Here is a 27,714-nt window from a genome sequence, read left to right on the forward strand (position 1 = left end):
ATTTAGCAGCTCCTTTGTTTTAGAGGCAGAGAGCACGGTTTGTGGGTCTGCAACTGTGTGAGTGTCAACACCCCAGCCCCCGTGCTATTCACGGGTCACCTTAAACAAACAGAGCTTAGAAGCTTACCAAATAATAGTATGGGATAATAGTGCTGGACTGCCACCTGTCAAAGGATCCCTTTACATCAAAGACTTCAATATGCTTTCTTAACTTTATAAAATATTTTCCTGTCCTTGAAAAGGATTCAGTGAGCTCAGATTAACACACATCAATTCACCCACATTCACAGCTTGCAACCCTTTCCTCTAAGTAAGTGTCCTGTTTTCACGCTGCTAGGACATTCAAGAGCTCACTCTGACCTGCTGGTTTGACAGGAAACCGTAAGTAATTATTGCCTGTTATTTCCCAGAAGTTATTATTCTTAATTCATTATTCGCCTTTTATTGTGAAAACAAATTCAATAACAGATCTGAAGGGTGTTTTCTCACTGGCTTTTCTGGGTGGAAGAGCAAGTATTACAAAAATACATGCATAATTACTGCTTTCAATAATATATTCTATAAAGTTTTCACTCTTTTAATTGAAAATATTCGCGTCTATCTTACAGACATCCTAAACCAAACCCATCAGTAATTAGCCACTTTAAGTTTCTAGAAGAGCCACTCATGCACAATGAAAAACGCTGGGAAGCAGACTGAGGGGAGATCTCCGAACTGACACCGCTGCTCTCGGACTGAGGCCACGTGAGTGGCTCGCCTCCCCCCAGCCCTTTTTCCCCGCCCTTTCTCCTGACCAAATCAGCCTCGGGTGCTCAGACCCAGCGACCCAGCAGCCTCCCTCCAGGAAGCACGGCAGCACCCCCGCCCCTTCCGCTACCTTCTCAGCATCCTGCTCGAACAGCCTCAGCTGGAAGCACTGGTCCAGCTTCAGCTTGCGCACGTGCCACATCTGATGCAGATGCTGCCGCGTCGAGTGCAGCCGGTCCAGCATGGCGGACACCTTGGGTAAGAGGCTCTGCAGGTCTGCGTTGCCTGAGCCCGAGTTCTTTTTGGGAAAGCTCTCGCTGCTCTGAATCCTCTGCAGCAGCTTCTGTCCCTCTAGGTCCAGGTCCTCTATGGGGGCCTTAATCACCTTCTTCTTCAGCTGGGAATGCTCCTCGATCATGTTCCGCGCCCCCTCCAAATCCTGGGGCAACTCCTTCTTGGCGAGGATGTCCTGGAGCTCCTCCAGCCGAGAGAGCATGTGGGTCGCGTTGCTAATGTAGTCTTCAAAAGCAAGTCGGATCTCAATCCATTCTTCGTGGTTGTACTCCAGGCAGCCGTCAAACTCGGGCGTTAGCTGAGAAGGATCAACTACTTTGGTAAGGCCTTCTAAAGAGACCATATTTGTCTTAAGGGGAAAGAAAATCACGTGTGAGAATATGAACCCGTCTTACATGGTCTTATCATAATGCAATCTGTAACACTTAACCACAGACTTTCAAACTAGAAGCAAGTAATCCACTTACAGAAAACATAACATACCTTGTGCTGGCCCCATTAAAACAAATGTAAATGAAAAGAAGCATTAGTCCACTCGGTGAAAGACAAACTCATTAGAATAACACATGGCTGTTAGTTGGAAAACCTAAAATATTAGAATCATGAATTTCATGACAGCTAAAGAAAGTTGATCTCTTTCCAAGAATGTGGAAATTAACTCACTACATTAGGCACACTGGAACATGAGTGACTTTTTAAAAATTTAGAAAATGCTCAAGGGTTAGCAAGGAAGCTAAGCTGGCAGATGCCCTTCTCACAAAGCTGGAGAGAGAACAACTGTTTCATTCACTTGCAGAGATCCACAGTGACTCTGAGCAGCACAGATTTTTGTTTTGTTTTTTTTTTGATGTGGATCATCTTTAAAGTCTTCATTGAATTTGCTACAATATCGCTCCTGTTTCCTGTTTTGGTTTTCTGGTTTCCAGGCATGCAGGATCTTAGCTCCTCAACCAGGGATCGAACCCGCACCCCTGCGTTAGAAGGTGAAGTCTCAACCACGGCACTGCTCAAGGAAGTCCCTGAGCAGCACACGGGTTGCACATCAATCACCTACATAACAATCTAAGGCTCACAAGGCTCCACTCAATTACAACCTAGGCGATAAACCTTCATCTCACCCTAACAGAATGTGATGCGGAGTTAATATTACTTATGATGCCTCAAGGAAAACATAAAGAGGGGGAGTTAAAGATGAAGACAAAGGAAAAGAGAAAAAAAAATGTGGCCTAGAACCAAAAGATAAAACAGAGAAAGGCTTATGTAACCCCCTCTCTGTTACCTCTAGTGTTAGAGAAACCTACAGCTGCATCTCTGTGCCGTTTGGCATAAGAAACAGCAAAAAGAGGCAGTGCTAGAAAGAGGGGTGGCTCCTGGCCCAGCACTTCAGCCTGAAATGTGGCCGCAGGTTCACTGCTGTCTAATCTGCCCAGAGTTTAAAACTGTGCATGGAGCAATCACGTCATGGACAGAAGCAGGTGATAATGTAGAGAGAAGGTCAACAGAAAAACCAGGGAGGAAACTTTAAAGGCCCAAAGGGAGACAGCATGGCGAGACGAGCAAACACACCAACAAACGGCCATGTCTGCTTAAAACGTGTATCATCAAATACAACACATTTTCCATTCTGAGTTAAGGAAAGAACTGATATCTGACAAACTGTCCTCCAAACTCACTTTGTCTTGTGTGTAAGATAAAGGCTTACTGGTTTCACCTTTCACTAAACCTCTTGAGTGTGGTTTCAAATTCAAAAATTACACGCAGATTTCAGGTTGAAAATCAGTACCAAGGAACCAGTTTAAAATGCAATTCATGTATGCATGAAAAGACTCTGAAAGGTGTGACATGTAACATCAAGCTTAAGAATTAATATTGTGTGATATGTTTAATACTAGTATTGTTGTTAACCTTAAAATACATGAATATATTCGCTGCAACCTAATGTTTGGGCAAAGTGGCTAGATGAACCATGTAGTCAACTAAAAATTAGCATTTATAATTAGGAAATATTTAAATTTTATTGCACAATATGGCACGAATCAAGTTTCCAGCTGGCCAGAGTACCTTCTCCGAATAATACTCTCATGAAACCAACTGCATCAGAGCCTTGTCAGAAGCCTGGGAGCCTAAGGAGAGGAGGTTCCAGGGGAAGGAGAGTCAGGCAGCAGATTGAGGGCTGTTCTACACGCTGAAAGACAGTGACCTGTGTGCTGACTGGACCCAGGGCTCTGCCCGGGGTTTAAAGGAATCACTCCTTTTTTGTAAATGAGAGACCTGATGTATGAAATACAGAGCCGACGGTTCGCCCCAGCACTAATTAAGGACCTGATAAAAGTCAGTCTCTCCCACACATCTCCTCAGGAACTCTGAGGTTGGGCATTTCTCGCTATCATGCCCTCATTTCCACAGCTGAGGTTAACAGTGCGGCCTCAGAAGCCACCGATAGCCACTTGCGATCAACGGTAAAGCTATTTTATCCCATGAAGTGAAAGGAAACAGGCTTCTAAGACACACAGGTTACACCCCAGCAACCCCACTGCCCAGAGACAAGAGGCCTGGAACCTAACCCCCCATGGAGATAAGGTGACAAACCAACCTGTCTTATTTAACATAACGACTAACTTTACATGTCATGTGTAACTAAGGCAGGCAGCTTTTGTGGATACATGGTTTTGAAACATCTATAAGCAGCCTGCAATGACGACAGAAAAGCTTTTAATAAACCACACCTACTGGTTGAGTTGGTCTAGCTACACAGGGAAGTTACCTCAAATTCAAATTTAGAACTGCCAAAATTAGTCCTCTGTTTCTGCCAAAAGTTGTCTGGCTTGATTATCAGCGCGACGTGGATGCAGCAGGGGAAGGACTCTTGTAAGATCTTCAGCAGCGGCTTGATGGAGTCCCACTTGGACCCGCGCATGTCCACAATCACCGTGAACCCTCGCTTGCAGACTTCTTCACTGGAGAGAAAGAAAGGCAGGCTGACACCATGCCAGGGCTCGCCCCTGTGTCTGGTCGGAGGCCGGCCCGCGTGGGGGGGCTCTGCCTCCGTCATCCTGCTGCAGGCAGCGCGGGTCCCTCCGCCCACCACCTGGCCGACCCACACGGGTACCCAGGGAGCCGCTGGATGCAGAACCCTTACTGAGAGCCCGTGGCTCCTAGCTGTGGTTCTCGCCCTCACTAGTGCCTTAACGGAACAGACTAACTGTACCCACACAGGGTTCAGCCTCAAAAACTGTTCAAGTCTTTATGCTGTGTCCACGGCTTTTGCATCTTGTCTCCTCTTTAGGAGAAAAGCAGTGACCACCTGCCCATCTCTCCGGCCTTGTGTGCGTTAACTGTTCACACATGCTGCCAAGTAAGGGTAAAGGGCCACTAAACAAGGATAGAGCTAAACAGGGAGGGAACCCCGACAGAGCACCCAGAGCCGGGCACAGCAGTCACCGGGCTCCAGAATTGCAGGGAGCTGGGACCACTCCCATCAGTGTGTGCAAGCTTTTAAATGTCCCAGTTTATTCCCTTTAACCTGCCTGGAACCCTGAGTTCCCTCGCAGCTTCTCAGGTGTGGTTCACCAGGCCCAGGGGACCCCCGCCATCCCCGCCGTCTGGCAGCGTCTGGGGTACACTTATTTTCTTGGGATTACTGTGTCTTATTTGTCTCTGCCAGCCGGTTGCACTGAGAGTACACAGGCCACAGAGAACACGGTTGCCTCTTAGCAACAAGTCAAGGCAGCGCTACAAGTCACTGTATCCTTCTCTCCGAGTTCGAGCTGTTAAACAAAAGAGCCGGTTTCTCTTAAGAATGTCCTTGGTGAAGACATAAAAATTATGAACTCTATTAAATTTCAACCTCTGAGGACACAAGAAACGTATATAAAGCATATCTGCAGTAAACAAAATAACAAGGGCTTCCCTGGTGGCTCAATGGCCAAGAATCCACCTGCCAATGCAGGAGACGCAGGTTCAGTCCCTGGTCGGGGAAGACCCCACGTGCCGCAGAGCAGCTAACCGATGTGCCACAACTATGAGCCTGTGTTCCAGAGCCCGTGCTGCACAATGAGAGACGCCCCCCGCCGCGGCAAGAGATGCCGCCGCGATGAGAGACGCCCCCGTGATGAGAAGCCCGCGCACCAAACAGAGAGTAGCCCCGGCTTGCCACAACTAGAGAAAAGCCCTCGAAACAATGAAGACCCAGCACAGCCAGAAATTTAAAAAAAAAATTATAAGCTAAAAAAAAATAGAAAAAGCAAAAGTCAAAGTGTCCATATACATGGGTTAAAACTCTACAGTCTCCCCCTCACACCATACACAAAAATTAAACTCAAAATAGTTTAACAAATTTTAAGACATGACATCATAAAACTCCTGGAAGAGAAAACAGGCAAAACATTCTCTCACATAAACTGCAGCAGTTATTTTCTTAGATCAATCTCCCAAGGAAAAAGGAACAAAAGCAAGACTAAACAAATGAGACCTAAACCAACCTAAAAGCTTTTGCATAGCGAAGAAAACCATCAACAAACCAAAAAGACAACCTGCAGAATGGGAGACAACGTTTACAAATGATGTGACTGACAAGAGGTTCATACCCAAAATATACAAACAGCTCATACAACTCAGTATCAAAAAAACAAACAAGCTAATAAAAAAAAGGGCAGAAGACCTAGATAGACATCTCTCCAAAGATGACATACAGATGGCGGCCAACAGGCAGATGAAAAATGCTCAACGCTGCTCATTATTAGAGAAACGCAATCAAAACCACAACGAGGCCGCAACACCTCATACCAGTCAGAACGGCCGTCATCAGAAAGTCTACAAACAAATGCTGGAGGGGCTGTGGAGCAAAGGGAGCCCTCCCACGCCGCTGGTGGGAATGCCGGTGCAGCCACCGTGGGAAAGAGTACAGAGGTGCCTCAAAACCTGGAAAGAGAGTTACCATATGATCCGGCAATCCCACTCCAGGACAAACATACAGAGAAAAGTGAAAACTCTAACTCAAAAATTAGGGGTGCACCCCAATATTCGTAACAGCACAATGAACAATAGCCAAGACATGGAAACAACCCAGGTGACAATCAACAGAGAACTGGCTTATAAAGGTGTGATATGCCTACTTATACACACAATGGAATATTACTCAACCATAAAAAAAACAAAGAAATAGTGCCATTTGCAATGACACTGATGAACCTGAAAGTGAAGTGAAGTAAGTCAGATAAAGAGAAATCTCATACAGTACCAATTACACGTGGAATCTAAAAAATAACACAAATGAATCCATATACAAAACAGAAACAGAATCACAGACACAGAAAACAAATTCACGGGTACCAAAGGAAAAAGGGAGACGGGGAGGGATCAGTTAGGAGATTGGGACCAACAGATACAAACTACTATACAAAGAACAGATAAACTACACAGGTTGACTGGATAGCCCAGGGAACCACACTCAGTATCTTGTAATAACCTACAATGGAAAATAACCTGAAAAACAAATATATATATATATAGCTGAATAATCCTGCTGTACAACTAAAACTAGCACCAATATTGTAAGTCAACTATACTGAAAAAATTTTAATTTAAAAAAAAAAAAAGTTTTTTAAATAAAGCGAGCCCACTGTAGACAACCAAAAAAAAAAAAAAAAAAGAAGCATGATCTCAACTAAATTTAAGTCAATCTCACGCTCCCTTGCATGAGCTCTTCCACCTTCCTGCCCTCCCCACTTCCACACACACCATTCTCTTCCTCATCTGGACTCTCACTGTTAGAATAACTGACACTGCAGGTTCCTGCAGCAATCACAGCAGTGCAAGGGGCCCACCACCGAGACATTCCCAGAAAGTCTGCAGGGATAGAATCTGGGCAGGTGACAACTCATGGTCCTAGGAACAGACTGATCCAGCGGCCCCCGGCTTATCACTGCAGCGTGGGACGCACTGAGGAGTGATCTGATTCGCTTCTGTATGGCTATAAACTTAAAGAGAGGTCACCCTTGGCTTCTCATGCAATCGCTTTCCCTGTCTCAAGCAGGTCCCGGGCCAGGATCTGGGGAGTGTCTCAGCCTCCTTCATAAATCCTTAGAGGCTGCTGGCACTCCCAGAAATGTCTCCCGAAATCTTCCAAGTCACTGAAATGAAGCGGCCTGGCCTCCCTCGGGCACTAATGGGGTCTGCCATCCTGCAGGAGTCCATTCAGTAGGAGCTCCTGGGCTCCAGAGGTCCTCGGGCCTAGACCAGCCTGAGCGGGAGGATGCCCACGTCTGCTGCCCAGCGGGGACTGGGGCTCCAGACCCTCAGGTCCCGCCACTGCACCCCAGAGATGGTCAAACCACAGCACTGGGTTCGATGGTTGTTATCAGGTGCTGCTTAGGGCCTGGGCTTTATTGGTCTTCCCTTCATCCAGGTCAATCCTCTGGCAGCCTGTCTTTCTGCTCACAGAGCACTATGTACTGTGTACATAAAACTATAAAGCCGCTCCACTTGACAGGGGCTTAGAAGGAATCCTGAGTAACTCCAGACTTAACAAAAGGAACGAGCTGGAGAGAGAAACAAGCAAAAGGCGCCCTGAGCTTGTACGGTTTACGGAAGGCTTAACCAGTCACCTGCCTCCGCAATCCAATGCACAAGTTCCCACCGGGGACTTCCAAGGAACCCGAGCAGCAGACCAGCCAGGCTGGGAGTGCCCAAGCTCCCTACCCGTCCGTCTCCACAAGTTCAAAGTGAGACATTGTAAAGAAAGCAGTGACGTGCAAACACCCCCAAAGCCCGTTTCAACTTCTGAGCATCCAGTGAACAAGCACGGCTGCTACACAAGGGCTCTGGGCCATGCCTCTGCCTCCAAAACACTGCTCATTGGAAACTGAGACTTATTAACCAGGTATTTTATAGCAGTTTAACCTAAAAGCTTCATTTTAGCTGTGGGATTAAAAAAAAAATGTAGATAAAACTAAAGTCCTTTTTCAATGCAGGTCTCTAGAAAAGAGGCAGTCTTTTTTCATCTCCTAGATGAAGAAGGTATCTTCTTATATGAATGTTCATGAACAAATCAACTCAGAGTTTCACATGATTTCACTGATGACCAGAGTGATTTATCCATTTAGCTGCTACGCATATGTGTGTGCATGCATGCATAGTCAGCTGTGCTCGACTCTTTGTGACCCCATGGACTGTAGTCCACCAGGCTCCTCTGCCCATGGAATTTCCCAGGTGAGAATATTGGAGCGGGGTGCCATTTCCTCCCCCAGGGGATCTTCCCGACCCAGGGATTGAACCCATGTCTCCTGCATCTCCTGCATCTGGCAAGAGGACTCTTTACCATTGAGCCACCTGGGAAACCTTAGCTACTATAAATCATTCTAAAGAAGACAAAACATTCTAGTTAGTATAATTCACGAGTTAAGAGCGATAAACAACTATAGATATACCAAGATTAATGTGACTTCGTCTCTGTGCGGGAGTCCCAGGTACACCAGCAAGAAATTCCACTCTGAATTCTCTCCTACTCATTTCATGGAAAAGTTTCCTTGCAAATTAATCATATGAAAGTCAGTCTATTACTCTAATTATTTTGTTTCTCTAGAAAGGGAGAGGGGAAGGGCAGGTGTCCCAAATAACAATACTCAAAACTAGTCACCGCTGCTCAGATCACACCAATGTTTAACTTCAAGGCCGTTCTAGTGAAAAGACAATCAGGAAGCCACGCAGAAAAAAACAGACAAGAAGATCTGGCTCTAGAACACGTGGCAAGAAGGAAATGATTTGAGAGAATAGCAATGAAACATGTATACTATCATATGTGAAGCAGATCGCCAGTCCAGGTTTAATGCATGAGACAGGGTGCTCGGGGCTGGTGCACTGGGATGACCCTGAGGGATGGGATGGGGAGGGAGGTGGGAGGGGGATTCAGGATGGGGGACACATGTATACCCACGGCTGATTCATGTCAATGTATGGCAAAAACCACCACAATATTGTAAAGTAATTAGCCTCCAATTAAAATTAAAAAAACGAAAGGATAACAACTGAAGGAAAGCTGAAAGGCAAATATGAAAAACAGACATTACTGTACTACAGCTGAGGCAGCTACCATGGGCAGACACCATGCCGGGCACGTGTGTAAATAATCTTATTCAACATGATGATCTAAGAAGCACAGATCACTATCACAAAGATCAGAAAATTCATAAATATAAGTAACCAGGCCCGCCGTCTGAATCTGCCCACACGCTTTCCCAGATAGCACTCTCTCCACATCTGGGAATGTGTGGTCCTGAGACTGTGTGGCCAAGGGGTAGCCAGAGGCCCCTTGATATCGCAGAAGATGTGGGGAGGGGTGGATGGTGGTGGACTGTCTCAGAAGGCCCACAGGGAACCCCCCTCCACTGTCCAGGACTGTTTATATCACCCTGAAACTAACAACAAATTATCAGACTCAGAAATTAAGAATAAGTGAGCCTGTGGGTAGGTCCTGCCAAATTCTCACACCCTGAGCCTTCTGATGACGATCACTGATCCCTTCGTTTGGCTAAAGCTGGAGTGCTCCCACCTCTACAGGCCCCCTGGGGGCAGCATGGCTCTTTTCCAGTCACTGGAGGACCTGAGTGGGCCTGGAGAGGAATCTCTGTTGCCACTGCTATTTGGACCACTGTGAAATCTTCCTCCGTTATCACTTGATGAATGCCTCATCTCTCTTACCTGCTCATTAAATGAACCAAGAACGAGAAAATGGCATTTCCTATCGTCCAGAATTGTCAATACAAAGGCAAACGCAGGAAATGAAGTGAACTGTGCTCAGTGGTTGCAGGGTCACATTAGAGAGAAACAAGAAGATGCTGGAGATGTACTATACTTTGTGGGGAAAGCGGATAAGATGGGCAGAAAGTGATCATTGTTGGAGTCTGAGGACAGGCACGAGGGCGCCAGCTTCTCTCCAGTGCCGTTTATGCGATTCCCAGGACAAAGTTTTGTGTCTCTGTTTAAAGTGGGTCATCAGATGGTCGACAATCTACGTGAATCAATTTTTCTATGGCATCAATGAAAGAAAAGGCAACTTTTTAATATTTACAGTCAACACAGATTTCAAGACCAAAAAGTAAGTTGCCAAAGTTATATCCAGAATTGCAACAATGTAACTGCTTTTAAAGGATCACCTGGATGGAATTCACCTTGTTGTTCATTTAAACTCTACCACAAGCATCATTTAGTGTGGCAGGGATTTCTTTATTCTTCTGCACTGTTCTCTGTATCGCTCTCTCTGTCACCATTAGCACAGCACATGGCACACAGTAAGAGCTCAGTAAGAGGTAGCCACAAACTATGCCATATTCGTAACTGACAGAGCAGTAAATAACTTCTAAGACTCTTTCCAACTCTATGATTTCAACAGTTCAAGGAAACACCAGAGTAAGACAAAGGGGGAAACTTTTCCCACACTTTTAAGCCGATTAAGGGGCCCATTCATGTGTCATCCATGACGTGTGATAGCTTTCCCACAAAGGACAACCAAGAACGCAAAGAAAAACCCAGGAACTCCCTCCGAAGGTCAGATCATCCAAATCAAAGCTGACTTGGCACAGCCACGGTGAGGAGGGGGTCAGCAGAGGACAAGGCCATCTCCCTGGCTGGTGTCAACCTAAAGGGGTCGCGTGCAGTCACCAGCCCCCTGCGGTGGGCATCTGCTAACACCTGCCTGCACCCCGAGGATCCACGAAGCAGTCTCAGATCAGGGCCCCCACTGCGCCACTGCTGCCTAGGGCACCACACCCTCACACCCCAGCCCTGGGGGCACCCCACCCCGCCCCACCCCCCGGGGAACTCGGCCCTTCCCACCCAGCACCCCGGAGGGAAAGCATCACAGGAGGGAAACAGGGAGCAAGAATGTGCCTCCACCATGGCAGCGCCTGGCTGGGACACGGGCTCTGGGGGCCTGTTTTCCCAGGAAGGGCCCGAGGGACAGCGACCGGCCAGGCCCCCCGCACTCACCTGGGGATACAGGCCAGGTAGGAGATGAGCCTCCGGAGGTCCTCCTGCCGTATTCTGTCATGGTTGCTGCGGGCCGGGAAGGTGAGGATGGGACCCCCGCGCTTGTCTCTGCCACCTGCAAACAGACACGTGCACTCGCTCAGACACCACGGGGGGGACAAGGCTCCTGAGGCCCGCGGGCACCCGGCACTGCCGCCGCCCGGCCCCAAGGACCTTGAAAGGCCAGCGCCCCCGCTCCGCCGGGACCAGCGGTGGGGCCACCCACGCGGGGAGGGCGTCCCAGAACCCTGCTCCTTCCTTCAGTGGGTCTGTTCCTCCCTTCTTCAGTTCTGTGGTTGGAGAGGAAAGAAGGCCACGTTCACGTGCTTCCTTCGCCTTAAACCTCACCTCCTCACACCCCTCTGTCTCCTCCCCTCGGTGTCTCTGCGTCTCTTGGTCTCTCTGTCTCTCTTTCTCAGACTCTCTCTGTCTCTCTGTCTCTCCTCCAGCACTCAGAAAAAAACACAGAGAAAGAAAACTGTTCTTTTCCCAAGTGTATACTTCATTTAATTTTATAGGTCAGTCATGTCTTTTCAGAAGTACAGTACTGAGATTGCAAGATCCAAGTCACAGTATGAAACTTTTCATTATTTTCTCATCTTAGTCGTTTACCTTATCAGCAAAGGTAAATGAAAATGCAAACGAAACAAACAAAACAGGAGACCAGATTCTTCACTTTAAGGATGCTGAAAACATATTCAGCAGAAGATGCTGGTATTTTAAAACACATTTTACCAACATGAGTCTTTACAATGTCCTAGGATGACTGACAGGCTTCCCTGGTGGCTCAGCGGTGAAAAAAAAAAAAAAAAAATCTGCCTGCAATGCAGGAGACACAGGTTCAATCCCTGGGTCAGAAAGATCCCCTGGAGAAGGGAATGGCAACCCGCTCCAGTATTCTTGCCTGGAGAATTCCATACACAGCGAACAGAGCAGGCTACAGTCCCTGGGGTCGCAAAGAGTTGGACACGAGTTCCTCCTAACAGTAAAGACACTTAATGCTGACTCTGAACGCTTAAACTGACCTACGTGTACTGTTAAGTCATGCAGTCCAGAAGAGTGTTAAATTACTTACAGAATTAGTAACTCAGGTATTAAACGTGGTCAACAACTAAACCACAGCTGACACATGCCAGGTATGGCATCGAGAGCTCTGATCTGATAGTCACAACGATCCTGTCAGCTTGATCGTGAAAGACACTGAGGCTCAAAGAGCTTAAAGAAAGTCCAAGGGACCATGTCGGCATGTCACAGCTGGGCTCTTTGCCCTGACGAGAACTTGTATAATTTTTCAAACTAGTGGCTTTAGTTCTTCCTAAGTAATAAAAATATCAGAAAGAAAACCAAATGACGGGCTCCTGGGCCTTTTATAGGAATGAAAGGTACTCTTAAGAGTGAAAAGCGGTACTGTTGTAAGTGACAGAGTATCCTTACGAAGTCATCTTCTAAAATACCAGGTAGTATTTTGAGGGAAATATCACTGGCTGTACTTTTGTTTTTGGAATACCTCATGTCTCCAAGATAAGATAGGTAACAACTGCAGTATTTATTTACCAATATCTTTCATTCTTTTCAAAAACAAATCAATCTCTTTGATCAAAAATATTCTACATCAACAAATACTACAGAAATTTGAGTTTTAAAAATATCTATTTGTATTAACACATTCACCCCACTTTTGGTAATCACAACAGCATCGTACATTGCTCAACACCACTCTGAACTGCTTTTAAATGCAACATAATGTGTGGTTCATCGGGGAGACTAAATGCCCATGAACCCTGCTCGAATGGCCCCCCTTGAGGGGTCGTCATGTCTCTCAATGTAAGCAAGGTGGGCTCCAGCATGGCTATGAAAAAAAGTAGAATCCCAAATCTGCCCATCAAAGACAGTCATGGGGGAGTCAGCCTGTGTGTGCACACTGCACACAGCCATGCTATTCACTCCAGGGGTGAGGATGCAGCTGTGTGCAGAGTGCTGGCCACCCCTACGACCACTCCACTGCCAGCCAACCAGAGACGTTCCCGGGCTGGTGGTGCTGAGGAGGACCCAGAGACCTGCAGGCAAGCTCATGAACAGGCCCTCATTCGTGCCGTAAAAATAGCGTACCTAAACCTGAACTTGAATTTTAAGATAGAGAGGGAAAAAAATCAGTTTGTCTTTTTTCCCTTTCGCATTAGAGTTTCAGTAAACTCACCATGATTATTTTAAAATGTCATCAAAAATCCCTTATGAAGTAAAAAATGGCATATGTACTTCGTTGTGTCCTGCTCTTTGCGCCCTCGTGGACCGTAGCCCACCAGGCTCCTCTGTCCATGGGATTCTCCAGGCAAGAATACTGGAGTGGGTTGCCATGTCCTCCTCCAGGGGATCTTCCCGACCCAGGGATCGAACCTGTCTCTGGCACTGGCAGGTGGATTCTATACCACTGCACCACCTGGAAAAATGGCATATTCGCCACTAAAGAATTTGAGTATCTGCTTTCCCTTGCAAACCTCCCTGTTTGGGGCTGCATCTTCTCATCTGCGGTGTGTCAGTCAGTGACAGGCAGGTGCCAATCATCCAGGGACCCCTCCCAATGGGGTTAGAACTTTAAAATCTTAGAACCAATGAAATACAGTAGTATCACTTCATAAGAACGTGGTCTCTAAACCTCAGAGAGCTTAAAAATCAGCTCCACAGATGTCTGTTTATATTATATTTCCCAAGATTTAACTTGGTTGCCAATGTCACAGAAGGTACACAAACGAAAATACTGACCGGGTTAGGAAGCAGAAAAGCCACAAGCTCACAGTTCTTGTTTCTGAACTTTTAAAAATAATGACATTATAGCTCATAAAAGCTCCATCTACTAGACATACTCTACGCGTCTGATGTCAAATCCCAGCCTCAGGGTGCGGCGGGACGGACAGAGTCCCACTTTGGTGGTGGTGATGGGAGTTTACTCCCTCAGTCGTGTCCGACTCTGTGTGACCCCAGGGACTGTAGCCCACCAGACTCCTCTGTCCATGGGATTCTCCAGGCAAGGATACTGGAGGAGGTTGCCATTCCCTACAGGGGATCAAACCCAAGCCCCCTACATTGCAGGCAGATTCTTTACCGCTGAGCCACCAGGGAAGCCCAAGTCCCACTTCACAGATAGGAAACTCAGCGACAAGAAAAGGGCAGGAAACCCATTTCCTGCACCTACCAACGTCTGTCTACTAAGCTGTCTAGGAGAGTTTTACAGTCTCTGCACCTCTGTGCAGAACCAAAAACCAACAGCTTGTTAAGGATTATCTGTCTATCCAAATGTCGGTTAGTAAAAAAAGAAAAACAAAAAGACAAAAAAGTGAAGTTTATGTTCATAATGACACTGAATTATTTTCATTTCTTATAAAAACTGCATCTGCTTTGCCATCCCTTCCTCACCGCTACATTTTATTTCTGTAAGGCCCCATCACCTTCCACTAAATGACACACTTGACACATTCTGTCTGCCCCCCACTAGATCAGAAGCCCCTGTGTTCAATCACTGACATCTTGTATCTTCACTGACATATTATATCTTCTCAATTTCTGGTAACAGACTGGCACATAGGAGGTACTCAATAAACATTCAATGGAGGAACAAACTCTTTGTTTATATTCCAAACAAACTTAATTAACAGTACCTACTATCAGGTACCGGCAAGTTAAAAAAGGAAATGCCTGATGAACTCTCCTACAGAAGCACAAAGGCTAAATGAACTGAGGTTTATTTTAATATTAAAAAGAAGGCAGGAAAGGTCCTACATAATGATAGCTATAAACGTCTGTGTGACACCTCCTCTCCTAAACCCAGTGACACTCATTCTCCTCTTATAAAAGGTAACTTCAGGGAACTTGTGACCACAGAAGGAGCCAGATTCAGAGTGACCCTTTTTTTTTTTTTAATGAATAAATTAAAAGTTACCTTTTACCCAAGTAGAATAAATTTTTTCTGTCTTTTTTGTTAATTGAAGTATTAATTGAAGCTCATAATACTGAGAATAAACTTCTTTTTTAAGAAAAGCTTCTTACTTTGAGAAGTATAATGTAAATCTCAATGAACGGACTGTGTTTTTCTCTGAATGGCCCTCATCTGAATTTCTGGTTTCCAATACCACTGAAAATGGTTCTTTACTCCCCTCTAAGGAATAACAACTCACTAACCATGAAAAGCAAACTCTTCCAAAGCAAAGCTCTGAGAAAGTGTGGTTCGTGAAAGAGAAATTAGGGCTACTATTAAGTCTGCGATCAAAGCTGTTGGGAGGGCGTCCACTCGGCCCCTGCTCGAGGCCATCACGGGGCCAGCCGTGGCCTTCACATGCTCACCGCTCCTACCTCGTTCCTGCCGAGTCCTGGGAATCGGAAACCTGCTTAAGACAACCTCGAATGAAGACTTTAAGGGGGCTCTGTACAGCGTACGGGGGCTTTCCAGGTGGCGCTAGTGGTAAAGAATCCACCTGCCAATGCAGAAACAGCAAGAGACGCGGGGTTCGATCCCTGAGTCAGGGAGATCCCCTGGAAAAGGAAATGGCCACCCACTCCAGTATCCTTGCCTGGAAAATTCCATGCGGAGGAGCCTGGTGGACGACAGTCCAGGGAGTCGGCATCCGACACGGCTCCCTGAGTCCGACACAACTGAGCGCCCCCGCGCTGAGTATGCACGCAGTGTATGGAAGGCCTCCAGAGGGCCTGACCTTCCAGTTGGGTCCCTGTGGCCTCAGACGGTGCTAGAAGCTAGCAAAAATACATACAGCTGATGGGAGGTCCGCTTTACCTTTCCAAGAAATGCAGACTTTTCTGCAAAACTGAGGCCAGAACTAAGGTCAGTGGTCACCACACTAACAGCGAAACTCTAGGCAATAAAATCCTATATTCCCGTCAATCCCCCAGGTCCAAAGGTCAATGTTCACTCTGCCCTGGAAAAGCTACACGGAAAGAGTAACTCATCAACAGACAACTGAGGGAATAAACTACAGTCTCTGTACACAGCGCTTCCCTTCTGGCTCAGTGGTAAAGAATCTGCCCACAATGGGGGAGACCTGGGTTCGATCCCTGGGTTGGGAAGATCCCCTGGAGAAGGGAAACGGTACCCACTCCAGTACTGTGGCCTGGAGAATTCCATGAACTGTACAGTCCACAGGGTCGCAAACAGTCAGACAAGACTGAGCGACTTTCACTTCTGTACACAGCAGCATTACGTACAACTGTAAAAGGAATGAAGAATCTCTGTTCCGCTGCACACTGCTCTCTAGATTACTGCTTTAAAAAGAAAGAAGCGACGCAGAGAAAATGGTGCAGAACAAACTACTGTTTGCTCAGGAAGGGGTGGGGGAGGCAGGGTCGGGGAAGGAGATGAGAATAGATGGATGGATAGGACACATTTAAAAGTATAAGAAATAAACTAAAAATGAAAGAAAACCAAAGCAAAAAAAGGTTATCCATTGAAGAGGAAAGGTGCAGGGCAGAGAAGTCAGGGAGAGAAACTAGATTTGAGTACACCTTACTTTTTTAACTTTTTTTTTAAAGTTTTTAACCCTCAAACGATGTATATACATTTTACTTAATACTGAAGCAAGATTAGGCGGTTGTTTTTTAAGCCTTAAAAATGTAAAGTAAAATAAGATAAATGATCCTGTCTCAGGTTGGGAGGAACACGACCCATGTGTAGAGGAACTATTTTGTGTGACTTTAAAACACAGGAGTAGGGCTGCTGCACACTCTTAGCAGCACATATCCTTAGCATGACAAAAATAAAATAACTACTGAACTGCATCTGGTCTTCATACTATAGTGATACCATCAGCACTACAATGTAGGTAGGTAATTAAGTTGATGAGGGGAGGATCTAAGATGTTTAGCATAAGGAAAAGACAAGGAGATAGAAATATAAAATCAAAGAAAAATAAAATACCTGTAATTCTATATTTGACTTGGAAATGTTAGTACAAAGCCCTGATATCATTTCTCAAAAATACCTGTAATTCTATATTTGACCTGGAAATGTTAGTACAAAGCCCTGACATCATTTCTCATTTAGAAAACATATATATATATATAAACACACATACGGATATCTGACTCAGAAACGTGCCCCGCCAGAAGAGCACGCCTCCTCAGCACCTTGCACTACGGCCCGTGCGAAAGAACCAGGGCACTTTAGAGAAACGGCTAATTGCAGACATGGAGCAGGAAACAGATTCGGTGGGGCCTGAAACATCCTGTCACATTAGCAGAGAGACAAGCTCTATCACCACAGTACCTGGATTTCAGAGCCAATCTGAAGAGGCTCCCACTAGCCAAGGATGAAAAAAATTAAACTTCATAAGAAAAATATATATATATATATATATATATACACACACACACACAATGGAAACATCAGATATATTTAAAACCACGAGCTCAAAATGACAAAAATCTCAGCACTTTTTTATGTGTCTGAAATGACTAATGATTTTTTTTTTTAATTTGCCTGAAAACTAATAAAGGTCAGGAATCAATCATGGATCTTCCTTTCCTGTATGAACTCAGGGAAACCAAGAAGCTGACAACAGGACATTTCTCTTTATGGAATATCCAAGTTGATACATGAAGAAAAGAGGGTATAATTAGGGCATCGTGTGTGAGCGCTAAGTTACTTTAGTCATTCAGCTCTTTGCAACCCCATGGACCGTAGTCTTCTGTCCATGGGCTTTCCCAGGCAAGAGTGCTGCAGTGGTTGCCATTTCCTTCTCCAGGGGATCTTCTGACTGGGGGATTGAGCCCATGTCTCCTGCACTGCAGACAGATTCTTTACCCCTAGCGTCACTTGGTAAACCCAATTAGAATATTACCATTTTGCAACCCTAACAAATATCAATGAATGCTAAACATCATAAAAGAGAGACACCAGACGCTCCCAATAAAACTCCTACTAGAACTACCCAACACTACCCATTAAAATGCTTTGTCTATTTCCTACAAAATCTAAGCTAAATCTAATCAAGCAGCAGGATCCAGCTCTTAATTCACAGGAAACCAAGGGCAAGGGGAACATGTTAAATGACCACCCAAGGCTGCAACCAACAAAATGTAGGAAAATCTACAGGAAAACACTGCTTCCTCGCTTAATAAATAAACATAAATGAGTAAGACAAAAAAGAATGAAGAAGAGAGGAAGAGCCTCAAGATTAAAAAGATACATCAGACACAGCAACCAACTGCAATGTACATCCTGGAAAGACAAGTTTATAAGACAACCAGAGAAACATGAATGCTGATTAGCTTTTAAAGAGCTATTATTATTAAAGAGTTATTATTCCCCTCTATGTCTATTAATAATAAACTGAGGATTTTTTAAAAAGATTTTCAAGGGGCATAGATGAAACAAGTTTATTGAAGTGATCCATGGATTCACAGAAAGTCATTATACTAGTCTCTCTCCTTACGGATGTTGAAATGTTCCATGATAAAAAGTTAAGGGATTAAAAAAAAAAAAAAAATGGAGGTTGCCTGTGAGTTCTTTTAAGGCCCAAACCCTAATGGCATAAGAACATGCAGAGGCTGACATTATATACGTATGTAGGGTTGGCCAAAAAGTTCAGTCAGGTTTTTTCATCACAGCTTCTGGAAAAACCCTAACACATTTCTTGGCCAACCCAATATATACACATACATTAAATGTGCACACATGCAGGACATTGAAAGTGAAGTCGCTCAGTCATGTCCGACTCTTTGTGACCCCATGGACTGTAACCTAGCAGGCTCCTCCGTCCATGGGAATTTCCAGGCAAGAATGCTGGAGTGGATTGCCATTTCCTTCTCCAGGGGATCTTCCCCACCCAGGAATCTAACCCAGGTCTCCCGCATTGCAGGCGGACGCTTTACCATCTGAGCCACGAGAGAAACCCCTGCAGGACATTAAATATATGTAATACACTAAATATGCAAGCTATAAATATACCTTATATACACACAACAGTAAATATAAACTACAAGACGCCTCTTTTACTGCCCCTCCTTCTGACTTCACCAGACATTAGATGTGTCATTTAGCTCCCCCTCTGAATGGGGAAAACAGTTCTGTGCTATCTCACTTAAGTGCAATGAGGACTACTTTTCCAGGTACCTGGAGGTGAGAATGAGGATCAGATATATTCGAGTTCAAGGCATCCATGCTGGCTTTTTAAGAGAGCTTGAGCTCACAGGCGTCTCAGAAAATCTCTGATCCTTTGGCCTGCTTTTTCAAAGCCCTGTTAGTTCTCTTTGATTTAATTTACTAAAAGTCATTCACATGGAGAGCTTTTACAAAGTTACCATAATATTAAATACCCCTGATGTCTTTTAAAATGGGTTAGAGCAAAAAGAACATCAGAGGAGCGGTGGCGGAACCTGGGGTTGGGTACAGGGCTCTTTGGGGGCCGATGACAGTCTCTTTAGGATTAAGACGGTCAGTGGTGATAGTGCCACCATCTGTGAATACACTAAAATCTCCTGGACTGAACACTTTTAAAAGGTGGCTTTACGGTATGCAAATTATATCTTAAGAAAAAAAAGAATAAACAGGGGTAAAAAATGTTAAGAAGTTTATTTATTGAAATTTTTTCAAAACAAAAAATTCACCACATAAGTAATCAACTAATTTTCTATTTAATGATTTTTGTTTTCCCTTTTCCCTTCCCAAATAAGATAACCAGCAAGCTTAAGGCAACCAGCAAGGACCTCATGCTACTTTAACGGGCCAATTCTGGTCACAAATTAGGAATACTGCAGTGTGTGTGTTGTGCTAAGCCACTTCAGTCGTGTTAGACTCTCTGCAACCCTATGGACCGTGTAGCCTGCCAGACTCCTCTGTTCATGGGATTCTCCAGGCAAGAAAACTGGAGTGGGTTGCCATGCATCAAGAAGGGCTTTTCCCCCTCCCCTTTCACTTTTTTTTTTTTTTAACCAAGTTTTTCCAACAATCAAAAGTATCTTCTTCACAGACTTAGAAAACTAATCTTTGGTAGCTGGCGGGGAAGGGATCGTTAGGGAGTTTGGGACGGTCATATACATACAGACTACTATATTTAAAATGGATAATCAGGGGTGGGAGGTGGGAGGGGGGGTTCAGGATTGGGAACTCATGTACACCCGTGGCTGATTCATGTCAATGTATGGCAAAACCAATACAGTATTGTAAAGCAAAATAAAGTAAAAATTAAAATTAAAAAAATAAAAAATAAAATGGATAATCAAACAGGACCTGCTGTACAGCACATGCAGCTCTTCTCAGGGTTAAGTGCCAGCCTGGATGCGGGGGCGTGGGGGCTGGTGGAGGATGGACACGTGTATGCATGGCTGAGTCCCTTCCCTGTTCACCTGAGACTATCACAGCATTGTTAATCGGCTAGACCCCAATACAAAATAAAGACTAAAAAGTTGAGGAAAAAACCCACTATCTTCCTCTTTTCATGAACCTCTTACTTTTCTATTAACTTTTCAAAGTCACTTTGAATTAGATTTACTTCAGCAAAATCGTCAAACTGTGTTCAACAGGGCCCAAGAAACACTACGAGACAGAAAGCAAGATAACATTGGCAAAACCACCACAGGAAGCTGCGTCCTAAATACATAACCGTCCCACATGCTTAAAGGACACACAGAACATATCAAAGCAGCTAGCTGTGTTACAAATTTTAAATAAAATGTGTTCAAGAGGAGACATCAGATCAGTAGCGTGTGCCTGTTGAGAAAGATAAAAATTTATCAAGGGAAACACATCCAGAAAGACTAAAAGCACGTGACAATCTACAGATTTATTTGATACTTCCTGCTCAAACACAGCAGAAAACTCCTGCAAACCTCTCTTTTCTAGCAAGTGAGTTGGTGCTTGTCATTGTTCAGTCACTCATTTGTGTCCGATTCTTTGTGACCCCATGGACTGCAGCACACCAGGCTTTCCTGTCCACCATCTCCTGGAGCTTGCTCAAACTCATGTCCATTGAGTCAGCAATGTCATCCAACCATCTCATCTTCTGTCGTCCCCTTCTTCTCCTGCCTTCAATCTTTCCAAGCCTCAGGGTCTTTTCCCAAAGAGTGGGCTCTTCGCATCAGGTGGCCAAAGTATTAGAAAAAGGTATAATACCCAACGACTGTTCTGTTCAGGTAGGAGGGAGCCTCTGGGCAGACGGCCCAAAAGCAGACCCTCTACGTGCACAGCAAGGGCAGGTGAGTGCCCCAGAGCCTGGCACACTAATCCAGAGTCTGTCTTCACACTGCAAGAGGGCCAGGAGCCCCCAAAACCAAGGTGTACTGTTCAGTAGGGGACCACTGGCAGGGAACACGAGGGCTTTCCTGGAATTCCAGGACCGGGAAGAAAGGCGGGAATTCTGGACACCTCTAGATCTGGTCACATTCCCACCACCTTCGCTGAGATGATAGACCTTAAAAAATCAGTTCTTTTACTTAACTGACTGGGGAAGGTAGTCAAAATGTGAATGACAGACACGAACGTGTCATAATCACCAACGCTATCTGACCAACAACGTGCCTGCCAGCTAGAAGAAAATGCTTTGGGCACCAAATTCTTAGGCCAACGCTACAAGAATAAAGCAGTTAAAAATCCACTGAAATGCCAATGCTGTTATGTTATGATGGGTTAGTTTATAGTTTAGTTTTTGGACTCTGACATTGTATCAAGGTACAAGGAACAATAAAGCAGATTAGAAAGTTAAACTTTACCTGAAAGGTATGCAACTTTTTCCTTTAAAATTGGCAAAACATCCATAGCTTTCATTTCATCGTTTTTTCGAAACCCTGAAAGACAAAGGAGAAAATATAATGACTGGGTTGCTTGAGTGTCATTTAATTTCTGAACCACCCTTATCTCCAATGCCAACACAGCTGCTTTCTTTACACCCATGAAGTTAACTTTTTATTCTGTGAAGGAAAGTCTCTGATCCTTCTCCTTTAATGAGGAAGAGCAACTTGCAGACGCAGACCCAGAGGCTCCCAGACCAAGCAGGCTCTTTAGGTCATTTCCAGCCTTAAATAAAGAATCAGTCCCTGAAAGACTAGATGTGAGAGTAGTCCAGATTGTTTCACAAATCTTCCCCTTGTAATGCCATGATTAACATAAACACTAGCAAATAAAGTAGCAACATTGTTTTTAAAAAACAACTATGAGTCATGGCACACTAAATCCTCTAGGGGGAGCTCAAAGCCACATCCTATCTGTGAATCTGGTTAAAAATAAGTGTCAGGGAGGAGAGCAGGGATTATAAATAGCTGGGGACCGGCCACGGCTCCCTCTCGGCTCTGTCCTTCCGGGTTTTCTGGGTCATGCCCCCCTGGAGGAACGTCACTGGCCAATGTGGCAAGATGGTCTGGTGTCACCTGCCTCACAGGGTGGCCCAGGTCCCTCTTCTCACATCAAACCAACTCTCCCCACGCCCCCACCAACGTCGGCGAAGGCCAAGTGGAAATACTCTGGCCAGGAAGCACAGTTTAGGACAAGCCAATGTCCATCTAAGCCAAGGGAAGCCTGGCAGCCCCAACATGCCCGGCCGAAACTCGCCAGGGTGGCTGCCCACACGGGAGTTTGGGGTCAAGATATTCACACGTGTAATAATGTCTCGGGATTTTACTCTTGGAGGTCTCTACAGGGGTCGTCTGGGTTCAAGATATTGGCTATTCTCATCAAAGCAGTGACTGTGGGAGGTTCAAGAGGGAGGGGACATACACCTAATGCCGATTCACGTTGGCTGATGTATGGCAGAGACCACATAATACTGAGGAGCAACTATCCTACAGTTAAAGATAAATAAACTTACATCTAAAAAAAAAATTTTTTTAACCCAGTAATTGTCATTCATGGCAGAGGAATCTCTTGAAAAAAATTAAAGACTACTGCCCCAACCCTATCTTCCTGTCTGTTTTTGTCAAAACTGTACAAGGAATGGATCCACACTGTGAGTTGGTAATAGCCAATGGAAGGCACAGACCTGAAGGCTGAGAGAGAAAAAACCCTCTTGGTAAGTGATCAGAGTTCCCATGTCTCATGTGCCTCAGGGGTTCCTACAGACCAGCCCTGCCACAGGGCTGAAACCTGTAAAAATCGCCTGTCTCAAGGCACAGACAGGAGAGGGATCAAAAGCAGGAAAGAGGAAGTCCCTTTGTAAGGACTTCAGGGCAGGGCCCGGCCTAAGCCACTTGGAGCTGCTGAAACAAGTCAGGACACAGCTCAGGGCGACCTCGGGAGCTCCAAACAAGAGGGCGAAACCGTGAGCAGCAGAAGGGGAGCCTCAAAGTGTGTGGATAAACTTGGCCCAAACCTCTGAGTCTGCAGGTTTAGGGCAAGCTCCCTGCAGCCTCGGCTCCCAGCTCAGGATAAGGACCAGGACCTGACTCGAGGCTGGAGTCCAGCCTACTGAAACAAGCATACAAACAGCAACCACACCGGCCCCTTTGGGAAAACAGGATCTAGTCTCTACAACATATCATTCCCAGAAGCAAAGACTGCATAGATCAGTAACAACCCTGTCCACAGAATACCCATGTAGGAAGAACCCAGTTTAACAGGATGCAACTAGTCACAAAGAGTCCGACCCAACTCAGCAACTCAACAGCAACAAAATCATGGAAGTTGAAATGTCCAAGGGCTTAGCACACTACCCAGCTGGCTGAGAAAGGGCTCTCTCGACACAGAACCCAGGCCTCCACATCGCCAGCCTCTTTTGCTTTCCAGTATACTCCGCCTTGCGCTGGCAACCCACCAAGCTTTTAAAACAGGGGCTATTTATAAAAGGCAAGACAGGAGCCAAGCGGTCTGCAATTTCATCCTTAAGCTTCCTTCAAAAACCCTTGAATGGACACAATGTCGTCTCAGGAGTTCATTGCCCGTCATTGGGTGGTTCACTGTGTGTCCACAAAGACTGACGACATCCCAGTTGCAGCTGATATGAACATGGACGGCAGCGGGGGAGGCAAATACAAAGAGGAATCGGGCACCACGGCAGCCTTCTTGGAGACGAGCTCATAAGTACCTGGAGGGCAGGGCGTGGGATGTAAAGTTCTGTAAGCTGCACGTGGCACCCACGTGGCAAGGAGGAGCAGATCAGATGACAGGATGCTCGGAGGGAGCAAGCCGTAGCTGCGGATCCTCACCCATGGGGATTTGAAAAGAGGATCCCCTTCCACCGCCACCAGATAAGAAAACGCTGCTTCCGGCCATTCCCTCAACAGCCTGTGCCCGCAGGCGCCCCGGCCAGGGCAGGGCGGAGCCTTCAGGGAGATGCCACCTCCACGGCTGTCCTGGACTCCACACCACAGCAGCAGGCACTGCCTGTCACACAACCCTCAGCAAGAAGAAGGTCCCGATTCCTGGGCAGGGACCCCAGGAGAGGCCGGCATCCTTGACAATTCCCGCCAACTCTGGGCTACACTATTTATTAACGACCTTGATGGCGAGAACGATGCTAATTAGAACTGGCATGTTCCTGACCGCCCCACAGGAAGACGATCGTACTGATAGGAAAACAAAGTGGAGGAAACGAGACAGCCTTCACCTGCCATGCCCCACTGTAAGCCACAGACTGACTCCTGTGGGTCCTCAGTGTCTTCAGAGTAGCTACTCTAGCCAACCAGTTCCTGAATCGCCTCCCTAGATTAAGTAAGATTCACCATTTTTCCAGAAGAAGAAAGACACGTGAGTCAAGGGCTAAACTGGTGTGGAAATGCATTTAACTTTTATCATGACATCTGTACATGTCCCAACATAGACTAGAATGTAAATTCTAAATAGTTTCACTGCAATATTTTTGTTGAATATGCCACAGAAGAAGAAATGTTACTGTCATTAAAATTGACAATGAAAACATCTAAAACAGAAAAGAGAAAAACGAAACAAAACAAAAAAGAGAACCATAAAACTAACCACACAAAGACACCGAGTTTGTGGCTATTATTAGGCGGTCACCTAAGCATTATGTTTAACCCGGTTTCCATTTTTAAAAACAGGCAAAAGACGGAGGCAGCCTGTACACACACTGAAGCCAGATTAAATATATCATGTAACTTTCAATGAAAAGCAGGAAGAACTCAGCCATGAAGCATCCTCAGATCAAAAGGCAGATTCAGTTCCAGGCCCTGAAGAGCTATTTATGAAAATGGAGCGCATGACTACAAAAAACTTACAAATAAATGCCTTCTGGGTTATTCCAGTGATTCCAGACTACACTACAGATAGGATAACTCCTACTGCCTGGCTTCCTGATGCATAAAAGGACCAAGCTGTGGCTCTTAAGCTTGTGGGACAAAGGATACACCCAGCAACCATGCTGGAAGCACACGTCTGTCCTTCCACACTCTCAGCGTTCTGGGGAAAGGACAGGTGAATGCCATCTTAGAGTGACAACTGCGAGACCCCAGACCATACCAGTGCCACAGACCACGTAACTCAGCACTTTACTTCCAAGGGCCACCAAACTTCACAGAGAGAATTTCAGGATATCAGTCCTGAATATTCACTGGAAGGACTGATAATGAAGCTGAAATTCCAATCCTCTGGCCACCTCAGGCGAAGAGCTGACTCATTGGAAAAGACCCTGATGCTGGGAAAGATTGAAGGTGGGAGGAGAAGGGGATGACAGAGGATGAGGTGGTTGGATGGCATCACCAATTCGATGGACATGAGTTTGAATAAGCTCTGGGAGTTGATGATGGACTGGAATGCTGCAGTCCATGGGGTCACAAAGAGTCGGACACGACTGAGAGACTAAACTAAGGAAAGAAAGGGCAAAAAAAAAAAAAAGGAAGAGAGAGAGAGAGAGAGAGAGAGAGAGAGAGAGAGAGAGAGAGAGAGAAAAGCAACATGAATGGGGATAATAAACAGAGGTAAATGGCCAAAGTCAGAGGACAGGTAGTTGTTGGACCATTTCGTAAATTACATACTTTTCCAATTACACAGGCGGTGCTAGAGAAGACTCTTGCGAGTCCCTTGGACTGCAAGCAGATCCAACCAGTCCATCCTAAAGGAGACCAGTCCTGGGTGTTCACTGGAAGGACTGATGCTGAGGCTGAAAATCCAAAACTTTTGCTCACCTCATGCGAAGAGTTGACTCATTGGAAAAGACCCTGATGCTGGGCGGGATTGGGGGCAGGAGAAGAGGGGACGAAAGAGGATGGGAAGGCTGGATGGCATCACTGACTTGATGCACATGAATTTGGGTAAACTCTGGGAGTTGGTGATGGACAGGGAGGCCTGGCGTGCTGCGATTCATGGGGTCGCAAAGCGTCCGACACGACTGAGCGACTGAACTGAACTGATACTGAAGTGTGTGGAGAGAGACTGGACACTTGTTACAATTTAAAGTACATTTTGCTGAGACAGAGAAGCCCATGTGAATTTTAATGAAATGCTAGCTTCAGGGCACAGTGAAGATGCAGTCAGCCAAAGCTCACCAAGCTCCTTCTTGGTGCAAAGGGGATGTCCCAGGGGAGGCCTAAAAGGCAGGCAACAACTGTTCTCTTAAACCAAATGTGAGAGAAATTTGACCAGAACATTCATATGATAAACGTTCTATGATAATGTTCATATGATAAACGTATTACTCTCGATCTTGATGTTTCTTGAATGCTATTGGGGGTGGGGGGGCGCCTACAAATCTGATTTCATCGTGAACATAAATGTGCCGTTAGCGGTTGATGACCTTCTTTCCTCGTTCATTTGGTTTCAGTCAACACAAATAACACCTTTTCCCTCAAGCAATCATATTTGAATATTCAGAAATTTTAACATTTTCATTTAAAAATATCTCAAACCCCGCCCTCCAGGTTCAGCATGATGTGACTTGCCAAAATTGATTCTGCTATCACCTTTCAGATTGCTATTTGGCTCAGTAGTCTGTTGATTTGTGATCTATTTCAATCCCCCCTCAACCCCCGCTCCCAAATTATCCACATTCCCTAAAGTGACTCGCATTATGTTGCCCATCAGGAGGACTGCTTTTCCCCTCTTCCTCTAAATCCACCTGCAAGCCAGAGGACCCGTCTGTTTCTTTCACTGCTGTTTCCCAGATGTCAGGCACAGGATGGTCAATGAACATGGGCTGACTGCACGAACGAATGAGCAGACAATGAACTAACAGAACAACAATACTTCTCCAGCTTCTTGCCCCTGAAACCCCCACAGAGGCACCCCAGTGTTCCTTACCACTTTCCGTTCCAGGTTTGTAAACTATTAAGCTCAGTATTGTTCAGATGGCCTATAGTATGACTTACACTTCTAACAAGGAAAATTAACCTCTGGGTCCTAAGAGTAAACATTCCACAAGTTATTCAGCAATGGAAAACCTTTTAGTTGTACCAGTGGTCTGAATCAACTTATTTTTTACCCCTCCACTCTACAAGGAGGTACTGCATTGTTACTGTGAACAAATACCTTCTGAAGCGAGTCACTGCTGACCAGAATGCTCACAGGCTTGGTCACTTCCTTGGTATCAGATTTTTTTTAAAAACAACAAACAGAAAAGGAAGAGCTACCCACTGCCCCCACCCCTCAGCGTGTTGTTGTTTTTTCAATTTAAAAAGAAAGCACCACAGAAATATTTTTACAATGAGCAAAAAGCTTTTATGCCGCACATCATCCCAACAAAATTTATGTAGCTGTTTTAAAAAGAATTA

The 27,714-nt window shown here is 45.4% G+C and overlaps 1 protein-coding gene across 2 annotated transcripts in view; it reads right to left on the bottom strand.

The window, feature by feature from the left end:
- Positions 1–27,714, bottom strand: part of TRIO (trio Rho guanine nucleotide exchange factor) — a 356,120-nt gene that overhangs the window by 209,281 nt on the left and 119,125 nt on the right. For both annotated transcript variants that reach the window (XM_069556151.1, XM_069556152.1), the window contains exons 2-5: positions 21,775–21,849; positions 11,026–11,140; positions 3,806–3,998; positions 878–1,390 (exon numbers count right to left, since the gene is read on the bottom strand). In XM_069556151.1, the coding sequence (XP_069412252.1) occupies positions 878–1,390; positions 3,806–3,998; positions 11,026–11,140; positions 21,775–21,849 (896 nt within the window). The remainder of the gene's footprint in view (positions 1–877; positions 1,391–3,805; positions 3,999–11,025; positions 11,141–21,774; positions 21,850–27,714) is intronic.

Source organism: Ovis canadensis, chromosome 16 (assembly GCF_042477335.2).
Source record: "Ovis canadensis isolate MfBH-ARS-UI-01 breed Bighorn chromosome 16, ARS-UI_OviCan_v2, whole genome shotgun sequence".
Lineage (NCBI taxonomy): Eukaryota > Metazoa > Chordata > Mammalia > Artiodactyla > Bovidae > Ovis > Ovis canadensis.